Source organism: Colletotrichum acutatum (genome assembly GCF_030867785.1).
Source record: "Colletotrichum acutatum strain CBS 112980 chromosome Unknown BDZ83scaffold_71, whole genome shotgun sequence".
Lineage (NCBI taxonomy): Eukaryota > Fungi > Ascomycota > Sordariomycetes > Glomerellales > Glomerellaceae > Colletotrichum > Colletotrichum acutatum.
The window spans coordinates 171,498-182,646 of NW_026849065.1; the positions used below are offsets into that span (position 1 = coordinate 171,498).

At 50.6% G+C, this 11,149-nt stretch overlaps 3 protein-coding genes across 3 annotated transcripts; 2 read left to right on the top strand and 1 right to left on the bottom strand.

Moving 5' to 3' along the window:
• Positions 1-1,867: 1,867 nt before the first annotated feature.
• Positions 1,868-3,756, top strand: BDZ83DRAFT_782496 (lipoxygenase; the record flags this gene model as incomplete). Its single annotated transcript, XM_060515563.1, has 2 exons — positions 1,868-2,233; positions 2,422-3,756. The coding sequence occupies 2 exons, from the start codon at positions 1,868-1,870 to the stop codon at positions 3,754-3,756; spliced, it is 1,701 nt and encodes a 566-aa protein (XP_060363078.1).
• Positions 3,757-5,723: 1,967 nt separating this feature from the next.
• On the top strand, positions 5,724-6,742 carry BDZ83DRAFT_721011 (protocatechuate 3; the record flags this gene model as incomplete). The annotated part of the gene is made up of 2 exons (XM_060512337.1): positions 5,724-6,176; positions 6,242-6,742. 2 exons carry the CDS (start codon positions 5,724-5,726, stop codon positions 6,740-6,742), a joined length of 954 nt encoding a protein of 317 aa, XP_060363079.1.
• Positions 6,743-6,906: 164 nt separating this feature from the next.
• BDZ83DRAFT_703060 (major facilitator superfamily transporter) lies at positions 6,907-8,964 on the bottom strand. Its single transcript, XM_060511473.1, has 3 exons — positions 8,400-8,964; positions 8,265-8,349; positions 6,907-8,204 (listed from the first exon to the last, which is right to left on the bottom strand). Exons 1-3 carry the CDS (start codon positions 8,951-8,953, stop codon positions 7,086-7,088), a joined length of 1,758 nt encoding a protein of 585 aa, XP_060363080.1. The 5' UTR covers positions 8,954-8,964; the 3' UTR covers positions 6,907-7,085.
• Between the last annotated feature and the right edge of the window lie 2,185 nt (positions 8,965-11,149).

Sequence of the window (11,149 nt, forward strand, 5' to 3'; positions counted from 1 at the left end):
CCGCATCGTGCTCATTTTGATGCTCAAGTTAAACACATGGACGATCTGACGGAAATACTTAATGATGAGACGAAGCGAGGAGGACTCTTGCTGTCGGCGAATGTGTCCTTCGCAATGGACTACAGGCTACAGTAGCTTTATCTAACCTTGACGACGATGTTAACATGTTGTGTCTATTCGATCAAACTCGTTGGAAAAGAAACTCTGGGTTACAGAACACGACTGTATCTCCTTCGTCCTCAGTACACACATTAGGTTCAGCTTCATGCCAATAGCATGCAGTAAGCTGACGGCAGCAAGTCGAGTGACACAAAAGTGCCGGACTCTATACCATGTTTTTGTGGCATCTACGAACAATGAATCACATGAATCTCAAAAATCCTTGCTCAATTAATCAGCTAAAATTTGAGCTCCGAGCATCGAGCAGACTACTTAATCTCCCTCACTCATAGTTCCCTCCATTTCCCGACAACCCGCCTGTTCCAGTCAACACACCTCCATTAACCAAGCAAACCCTGAGCACCACTGTCTCATAAGCTACTCATTTAGCGCCTGGAGATAGGTATGCTCTTACGGTGAACCCCCACGAATAAGCCCCCTAAAGCAGCTCATACAGCATGGCTGAGACCAGGCCACTATGATCAAGCATGTACGTAGCCCCAACTGAATCTAGACGCTTCTATTCGTCTTTGCTTACATCTCGTACGTGTGCCAAAGGAGTCACATGGGACTGATGACTAGGATCCGTTTAGCCACATAACGAACGCGAGGTCTTACTCTTGGCTTCCGCGTGCAACTTTCGCGTGTTCGACAGCTTTGGGGCGCAGCTTGGCGAAAATGTGGACGAAGGTCTAGATACGGCCGGTGTTGGGGTGATTGTGAAGTAGTTGACGGTGAACATCAAAGGTCCGTACTTTCTCCAGACTCGGTTAATCTTGTGCCTCCGTCCGAATTTTCCAGTCTGCTGAGTCGTTGGACGGTAGAATTATTCAAGTCATGTCACCCCATCCAACAAGTCATGTCCTAGACCATTTGGAGCTACCCGTCTCGGACAGGTCAAGCCCGATCGCCACTTCATCACAGCCGTGATGTGGTTCCTCCCGCAACAGGGACCAGTGGCCGAGTCCTCGGAATGGGTGTTGTTCTTTGACTACCGCAAAGGAAAGATCGTAAATGGGTGGATACCGGCAGTGTCTATAGACACTTACATGGAGCGCTCGCAGTCAAGTGTCAAAAGTTGAAGGACGCGGCTGCGGCTTGGAAGAGCTCGAATCCTCCAATAAAACAGTCAAAGCTCTGAACTTGTATCAGAGTCGAGTTGCAATCGTTCAAGTAAACACGCTACAAGCCCAGTTTGTGACGATCAGAGGATGGAATTATGAGTGAGGCGGCCTGTTTGCAACTCTTGGATATGTCCAATGTCACCGTTCTAGTTCAGGACTGTACAGCTTGGAGACGATAGTCTTAGACAGTTAGCACCCACCATCTGTGGGTTGCACAATGTCGGGTGATGAAATGAGAATCAATCAATCTATTGAGACATTCGGGCGAGGATATGCGGGCTGCAGTTGCACAAGCCACATGAATTGTGCTTGCGACACGGCGACTAGATCAGCTGTACGGAACCGTCAGCAATGATCGGCGTGGGGGGGGTTGCAATGTACAATGGAGACTGAGTGCGGCCATTTGGGACCTTTTCCTTGTGAAGGTATTTGTTCAAGATAACATTATATAATTTTCAGAGGCTGAATACTTAGGCTTGAAAGGAATTTAATGGCTTTTATCTTCGGCAACAGCATTGTAGCTATCGAAATAGCTATTTTTCTGGCGCTCTATTCCCAATAGATCCTCGATGTTGATCACAAATATGAGACTTGATTTCACCTTCATCGCGCTGGTGGCAATTGCTGGTGTCAGCGCTATTAGCAGCCACCCACCATCCATCACAACTGCTGTCAACCCAACAACTGTGTCTACACAGCAGCCGGTCCCGACCAGATATATGCTACCTAATGAAGACCATGATTCTTCCTTAAGAGCAGAGGAAATCAAACTCAAGCAGCAGGTAATCACCTACGGAGAACCACTGATAGGAGATACATCCTTCTTCCCCAATGGATCGTTAGGAACCCAGATTTCTTTGCGCGATCAGAGCTTGTGGGTAAAGGATTCGGAGCCTGTTGCTCGAATTGCAATCAATGAAAGTGCCGCGGCGCTTGAAGACATCACCAAGGTAGGCCAAATTCTTTTCAGTAATAGTAATGTTTTCTCGGCTGATATCTATGGTTCAAGCATGGTGGCCTCAAGCGTCTTGAGGACTTCAAAATCCTCTAAGATGGTCACTGGTCAGGATCGGTTCCTGGTGGTATCGCTAAAGGCCAGTTCAGCAACTTCACGTCAGACCTTTTGTTCGCTATGGAGCGCCTCTCGACCAATCCTTACATCATTCGCCGTCTGAATTACAAAAAGGACAAACTACCGTTCCCTCTCGACGATGAAACAGTCAGGAAGATTACTGGAACTACTCTCGACTCACTTCGTAGGGGCGGTCGTCTATTCCTAGCCGACCACAGCTATCAGAAAAAGTACGTCGCTCAACAAGGCCGATACTCAGCTGCGTGCCAAGCGCTGTTCTACCTCGACAAGCGCTCGGACTACTTTCTTCCCCTGGCCATCAAGAAGACCAACGTCGGCGCTGACCTTACATACACCCCCTTGGACACAACAAACGAGTGGCTGCTGGCCAAGATCATGTTCAACGTCAACGACTTTTTCCACGGCCAGGTCTATCATCTCCTTAATTCCCACGACGTTGCTGAGATTGTTTATCTAGCTGCCCTTCGCACGCTCAGCAGCCGTCATCCTGTCCTCAACCTCCTGGAAAGGCTCATGTACCAGGCTTATGCTATTCGACCCATAGGTGACAGAGTGCTCTTCAACCCGGGTGGTTTCTTTGACCAGAACTTTGCTTTCTCAAATGCAGCCGTACGCCAATTTGGTGCAGAGTTCTATCCGACTGTCGCCGGCCCGTTTCAAAGAAATCATTTTGAGGGCAACCTGCGATCGCGTGGTCTACTACACTCCTCCTCTGGCCCAAAACTTCCTTATTTCCCCTTCTATGAAGATGGGAAAGAGATTATTGGAGTCATCCGTAAATTCATTGAAGCTTTCGTCGAGGCAACCTACGCGTCTGACCGAGTGCTAGCCAACGATTGGGAGTTGCAAGCCTGGATTACCGAATCCAATGGCCCTGCAAAAGTCATCGACTTCCCATCAGCGCCGCTGAGAAGCAGGAAACAGCTTATTGATATTCTGACCCACATGGCATGGTTGACGGGTGTGTCGCACCATGTCCTGAATCAAGGTGAGCCCGTGACGGCGTCTGGCGTGTTACCACTTCATCCCCTTTCTCTGTACGCGCCTCTTCCTACCAAGAAAGGCCGTATCGAAAGCCTTCTTCCTTGGCTTCCCAACGAGCAAAAGTCTGTCGACCAGATTACTCTTCTGGCACGATTCAACAGGCCTCAGGTTGTCGAGAAAAATCAGACTCTGCGGTACATGTTCAACGCCGAAAGTCTTCTCGCCGGGACCAACAAGGCCGTCGCGGTGGTAAATGACCGGTTCATAAAAGACATGGGTAGTATCAGTAGGAAGATCAGCGGGCGGCGGTTTGATGGTGAGGGTTTAAGTCAGGGCATGCCATTCATCTGGACCGGCATGGACCCTGGAGTGATTCCGTTCTACTTGAGTGTTTAGAAACTGTTCACACACAATTGGTCAACTTCTATGGTACCTTTGGATATTGGTCACGTAAGGTAGATGATTGGGCATGGAAAATGATTGGGTCGAATCCTTGCGAGGGTAAATGGGCAAACGTCAAGAATTAGCAATCGGCAAGTGCGATCCAGTTAAAGGGGACGCCGATAGGACTAATAATACAACTCTAACCCATGGCACTGTCTCCCTGACATCTGAACTAAAGCGGGATGAGCATAAGAACCCAACATACCTAAGCTTGTCGAATTTGTAAAAAGATCAATGCTCCAAGCGCATTTGTAAGTATTCCCTAGCCTCTGGATAACGACTTGAGGTGCCCTTCTCAACGTCATAAGCGCAGAATCCTTCAGTACGAGTCAAGCATTCAAAGGTGGAACCATCGATCTTCACGCTCTATCAGTACGGAGCCTCCGCGAATATAGACAGGCTGCTGAGGGCTTGGGAATCGTCGCAATATTATGGCGGCGGCGGCCGCCGCGCCGCGGACTCCGAGACGGAGAAGTTGTGACTTTCCTAACTAAGATGGCAAGAGACTCAGTGTCCCGAGTCAAGCTTCTTGGCAGATACTGACGTAGTAAGGAAAAGAAATGCGTATGAGTGGGTGCTGTGACTGATTCCACGGGAACCATATGAGTCGTGTTGCTGTGAATTCGACTCTTGGCTCGGCCGGGCCCGCCTAGAAGATCCCCACCTTATAGAAATGCTCTTGTGAGCTAGCAAGAAGTGAGGGTGACATGTTTAGTCTGTTCTGAACTTGTTAGAAAAGAGTTTACAGCGTACTACTGTTCTCGCGGACTCCCAAGTTTTTAGTTGGAATCATGGTACATGCAAAGTCATCATAGGTAATACTCTGTAGGCTAAAAATGATTGGGTGCCAAGATTTGGGGGGCTGAAAAGGGTTCTTAAGGCTGTTGATATCACACCGCGTCGGCTCAAATCCGACGCGCTGCTCGGGAATTCTGCATAATACACTGCCGCTCTTCCAGGGGTCAGTCACTGGATGTAGTCTGGACTCTGGAAATTCGCAACCACTTCGTCAGCAGATTTCAACAAGCGAAGGCTCTAGTTGACGCACCTTCTAGATTGAAGAACTTCTGGTAACTGTCGAATGGGACAGCTTCCGATTTTTTCGACGCCCGCATTCCGGTCTTGGGTTGTAATAGATGCGGATCTTGCAATGGTATTTCGCCAGGACAAAAATCTCCTATCCACACCCATGACAACATCGGCAACACCACATCAGCGATCTTTCGGCTCGGGTCAACCGCGGCTCTCATCGGTCGCTCAATGCCTCCACTGATTATGCTTGGTCGTCGGGTCAAGGTTGATTCAACGTGCAGTGACCAGGCGGACCGCCCCTGAACTTACGCGGCCAGGAGTCTTGGCGGCCCGCCGGGGATGGCGTCCGGGTGCGGCTTGGGGGCTTCGGACCCCGGAAGTCAACCGTAATATCTGGACCGTGATTGGCGAATCGCCTTTTACTATGCGACGAACTGCCGAATGGGGAATTGATCAGAACGTGGTTCTTCGGGATGTGGGAGCGACCTGTGTTGCGAACCCGACGTCAGTGGAGAATTGGAGATCGTAAAAGGTGGACTGCAGCTTGGTTTGGCAGTTTCACGGATCTGAGCGTGATGAGAGGGGGGCAACGGCTGACAAAAGAAACGTCCTGATGAGATGAACTTGCTTTCTGGATCCTCGTCAGGGGTCAAACGGGACGAAGCAGGGAAGATAATATTTTCGTCTATTCGTGGAAGGTGAAGAACAATCGAAAGAAGGGATGAACGTATAAATAAAGGATCGCTTCCGCGTTGTTGATCAGTTTCTAGCTTGATCAGCAGCTTAGATCTCGGTAGCTTGACTTTGACAATAGGTCCCAGACATTCTCTCGTTGAACAGTCTCTACAACACTCTTTCTCGACTTACACTCTCTTTCAACCTACAACATGCAGTTCCAGCTCCTTGCTCTCGCTACTGCGCTCCTCTCAGGAGTGGCTGTTGCCCACCCGGGTCATGACCACACTCTGAGCCACTCAGAGATTGCCCGCCGCTCTAACCTCGCCAAGCGTTGCGCGGTACAGTCCGGTCAGTTCCAGGAGGTTCGCAGGAAGCGTCAGGCCGAGAAGCGCTCGCTTGTCAGCCGTTCTCTCGTTCAGCGCGACAGCAATGTCACTATCCATACTGAGGGTCCCCACTACAACACCCTCCAAAACGACACTTGCGTCCTGACCCCCGAGGTCACCAAGGGACCTTATGTCTGGCCTCAGTCTCAGACTCTGCGCCAAGACATGAGCGAAGATCAACCCGGCGTTCCTCTCTACCTGGATATTGGTGTTCTCAACGTCAATACTTGCGAGATCATGAGGGATGTGCTTGTCGATTTGTGGCATTGCAACGCTGTAAGTGAAATACATCACCCAAATTCGACACTGTTGGTGGTTGAAACTAACGCGATAGCCCGCAGACCGGATCTTACAGCTCGTTCACGGGCCACAGCCCTAACACTCCCTTCGAAGAGCTCCTCGACCAGCTCAACGTCACTATCGGCCCCGACTTGGACCTGCACACCGACGCCACCACCTGGCTCCGCGGCATCTGGCCCACCGACTCCAACGGTATCATGGAGATGAAGACCGTCTTCCCCGGTTTCTACGTCGAGCGCACCATCCACATCCACGCCCAGGTCCACACCGACTGGTCCGTCCGCAGCAACGGCACCGTCGTCGCCTCCAATATTGTCAGCACCGGCCAGCTCTTCTTCGACGAGCCCCTCAGCCAGCAGATCATGGCCCTCGAGCCCTACGTCAGCCACACCGAGATCAACCGCACCACCAACGACATTGATAGCATCTTTGCCGATGAGAGCAAGGGCAACTGGAATCCCAACATGGTTGTCGAGCCCCTTGATGGTGAGGACGTTACCAAGGGCATGCTCGCCTACATCACCATCGGCGTTGAGGCATAAATTGGCGTGGCGCAAGACGGACCATGACTTTTGTATCGGATGTTCTATAGAGGCCGGCGTCTGAGTTCAGTTGATGCTCAGAAGTTAGAAGATGATAATAAGATCACCACATATGTCGGAAAATTCTCAGCTTTGCCAAGAAGCCAAACTTTCTAATTCGTCCACGTGAATCAGTCTTAGACTTGAGAATATTGTACATTGGTATCATTCATTTCATTATGTACTATAGGTACGTGTCATATACCTCTGCAATCCGTACTCATAGAAACCCAATTCTTGTGGTTCTTCAATCGCGTTTCCACCCTTTGCTCTTAGACCCATAAACCGTACCTCAATGGTTCTTTCAAAGGTTTTTGGGCTCCAACTGCTCCTCGGGAGCTTCAACGACGCGACGTCCACTTTTGGATCGTCGATCGGCATCCAGAGACTGAGCAAATTTGGACCTCTCTCGAATGACGGGCCCCTTCCAGTAGATGAGATATACTGGAATAGTGACCATGAAAGCCAGGCAGGCGAGGACGGTGCTTGCATACTCGGTGTGGCGTGAACTTCCAATGTTCTCATACAAAGGAGTAGCGTACATCGCTGCAATTCCAGCAAGGAAGTCTCGTGCAAACCCGTTACCACCGGTGGCAGACGCGGAGTAGGGTCCGTATGCGGCGATCATGTAATCAACCGTGCTCATGTAAATGGCAAAGTTGGCAATAGCGATGAGGCATGAGAATATCATAGGCGCTATCCAGTGAGATTCGGGAGGACCCATGGAGGTCCAAGCGAAGCCGAAGAGCCCAATGGTTTCAAGTGGTGCAAGATACAGCAACCACTTCAGGCGACGCTCAGGTGCAAGTGCATCGGGACCCTTCGCCCTGATGACGCGATGGTCTCTAATAATCCATGGCACATATGAGATGTATGCGAGGATGTAGCCGATGTTGATGGGAATGAAAGCCCATGCTTTTTGCAAAGTTCCGAATCCCCACTTGTTGAACACCGGCGTAAAACCTTCTTGGAAGGTGAAGATCAGGGCATCGGAGAAACCTGAAAGAAGAGAACAGGAGAGAACGATGGGCTCCCTGAGGAACATCTCAAAGGGACGCATCCACGTGATGGCAAACTCGTGCATCGAAAGACGAGGCTTCTTGACCTCATTGGGTCCGTAGATGTTGGTGTCTTCTCCAGACTTGCGTCGCCGCTTTGCTTCCCTGTCCATGATGATAGTGGAGCGGCTCTCGGGCATGAAGAAGTGGACGACTTGGACGACAACGCCAAAGATCATTTGGATCCACAGGTTCCAGTACCACGGAAGAAACTTCTGGATAGGTCCTCCAGCGACAGGGCCGACGGAAGTTCCAAGAACGGAAGACAGAACGACAAAGAGGACAGCCCACTGCTGCTCCTCGGGCTGGTATAGATCGGCAACCATGCCGAGGGTCACACTACCTCCGGCTGAGCTGAGGCCGCCCTGTTTTAATCACGCATGGTCAGTTACTAGTTCCCTAGGATAGAAAGATCTCTGACTTACTAGGGCTCGAGCGACAACTATGCTGCCGAAATTGGGAGCCAGTGCAGCAAGGATCTGCCATATGTTGACGAGAAACAGGGAGCATCTAGACTTGATCTTAGTCGTGTCACGTCACAACAACCTCGAAGTACTCACTGCAGAATCTTCCATCGTCCAAACTCTTCACTCCAAGGAGCCCACAGCTCACACCCAAAAGCGTAGAGAACTAAGAAAGCACACTGTGCACTACGTGCAGCTTGCTCACTAACATGGAACTCCTCACTGATAGGGGTGACAGCGCTAGGAAAGACACTCGTATTGAAGTTCATAGACACCTGAACGGCAAATATGGAGGACAGAAGCATCCACTTCTTCCATGCCGGCCACGAGTATCCCAGCAAATGATAGCACTCATCCTCGGTGATGACACGCTTCCCATCGGGGGTGTACTCAGGCTGCTTGCTGCTCGTTGCCCTTGCTAGGTCTTCCTGACTGCGCGTACCTTCGGCCTCTTCGTCTCGGCCCAGGCCGCCTTCGAAGAAGCCCCCGGTTGGTGCATCCTCGGACTTTTCGTTGAGGGGCTGCTGCGGTTTCTCGCCGTCGAAGCTCCGGTCGACGCGCGTTACGCTGCTGTCTCGGGTTGGGATCGTCTCATCGACGTTGCTTGGCCGTGAGGCCCGCGGGTTATCACCAGGAGATGCTGAAACCATGTTGGCAATGCTATCTCTGACGAATAGTTGCCTCGATCAAGACGGTAGGTGTGATGATGCTTGCGTTTGACGTCAGATTTAGGTCAGAAGAACGCCAAAATATTGGCCCGGTGGGCGCTCAATCGTCGATTTGAATGTAATAGGTGTGCTGATGGAAATTCATAAAAGTAGGAACAGCCCATCTCAGAAGTCGGTGGTTAATGCTATCTAGAACATCTGCCCCAGATCTCCCTTCCCCGGGTCTTCGGGCTTGTTTATCAACTTTCAGATTTTCCACACGGAAGGCAAAAGTTTCCTGCGTTTAATTGGAGATATGACGCTATCCTGCCAAGAGTTTACTTGCGATGTTACTGCAGCGTATCTATCGGTGGAAAAGAGGATCCGAGGTAAGGTCCAGAAAAGTCTCCCTTTTCTGAGTTGAGGCTCTTCCGCATCCTCTTCCAATTCGGCTTTCCTATTTAGCGGAGCCGAAACACTGGAAATTATTCTGCCAGTTTTCTGCTCATCTATGGGAATTCAATCGCAAAAACGGTCGCATATCTACTGCAACCTGACATCATCATCCCGTAGGAATCTTCGGATTTGCGGGTCGGCGGTGGAAACAATGACGGAAATCTGGAGCCTGTGAAGCGCGGGCCACGCAGTTCATCGGCGATACTCGCGGTGTTGATGTGGATTCTGTTCATGTCGCCTCAACCGAACTTGGAAACTGCACAATTGCGATGGTTGTCAGCTGTCCGAAGTTGGGCGAAATATCAGGCATTTCTCATGGTGCGAGATGGAGACTGGCTTATGGTTGTTTTTCAAGCGTAACCGTCCAGCTGGAGGTTATGCTGCACGATGATGTACCCAGAGAGTGGGCATAGTTGGCTCACTCTAAGCGACTAGTAGGGTGCTTTTGCTAACGTCTGAAACAATGCGATGACACTGCAAGACTCGGGAATTAAATTGACGTAGATAAGTTGAGCATCACCTGATCCTGTCTCATCTTTTCCACATGAAAAGCCTTCCGGGATGCAAGAGCTAGCATACCGAGGGCCGGTCGCTCAAAGCGGGGCCGCGTCCGAAGGTGGGGCCGTGGTGAAGTCGGGTTTGCCCGTACCAAGTCGGGCCGAGTAAATACCGGATTTGAACCCCAGTCCCTTTACAAATGCGATCTAGAAAGTGATTTACCTCACGTGTAATCGCGCTTGAACTAGTTGCGAAAGAAATTGGGATGGTGGGAAAACATGTTATACAATAGGCACAGCACGGAATTTTTGGCTGCGGTCGCGAGGGACCGAGACTGCAGGGTTTTGCTGCAGGATATACTTGGTCAACCAAGCAAACTGCCTAAGGTACGATAGAGACACTCGAGATCTACGATAGGCTGGGTTTACAGAGAGACCCTCCTGTCATGAAGTCGAAAAAAGTACCTAAAGTACGCTGAGAATCTTCTATTGTCACTTGCCGCACAGACGGTAGGCTTCTTCTGGGGTCGGGATGCTCCGAAAAAGCCAAGTCAACCAAGACAGCTACACCGTCTTGGATAGTTGATTGGCAACCGGGGCCTTGTGGCCTGGTCGGCAGAGGATGGGTCCAGGAAGCTTAACAATGCCGCACGCTACGGTACGGACTCATCATTCCAACCATCAACAGGCTAGATATTCGCGGTGTTTTCAACGGCTTGTTGACGTGGAGGGCGGTGAAAAACTGTGAGACAACGTGCATCAGTCTTGACATGTGAAAGACAAATACGGAAACAAGCTTCAAAGATAACAGCGACCACAGGTTCAGAAATGATACTGCGATTGGTTGCGGAAATAGCATTAGCCGGTGATAAGGGTTGTGATGCACTGCGGGTGCCTTGCAGCGCATGGCATGGTGGCAGCCGGAATCACCAAGACGAGTGGCGGCTCGAGAGAAGGGTTCCGGATCGACATCGAACACACATTGACAGAGCCGATAATCGCCATTAGAGAACCAGAGGGGTAAGTTGGGCAAAAGCTCATCTGTATTTGCTGGGATCGGAAAACGGATCCCGAAGCAAGATTGATCGAAGAGCCGGGAGCTCGTGGATGAGAATTGCCTATTTGATCTGGAAAGGAAATTTGAGAGCGAGGGAACAGTGGCGCAAGGGTCTGGACCCCTGTGAAAGTCTTGCAAGTGGAGCCCCGATGACGGATCTTGGAGGCGGAAACTGCCCGGTTCTATCTA

Bases quoted from the DNA above. Each gene is read 5' to 3' on its own strand.
- BDZ83DRAFT_703060 (XM_060511473.1), bottom strand. From the start codon at position 8,953: ATGGTTTCAGCATCTCCTGGTGATAACCCGCGGGCCTCACGGCCAAGC. The intron at 8,350-8,399 runs GTGAGTACTTCG...GATCAAGTCTAG, and splicing joins GGACGATGGAAGATTCTGCA to ATGCTCCCTGTTTCTCGTCA. The intron at 8,205-8,264 runs GTAAGTCAGAGA...TGATTAAAACAG, and splicing joins TAGTTGTCGCTCGAGCCCTA to GGCGGCCTCAGCTCAGCCGG.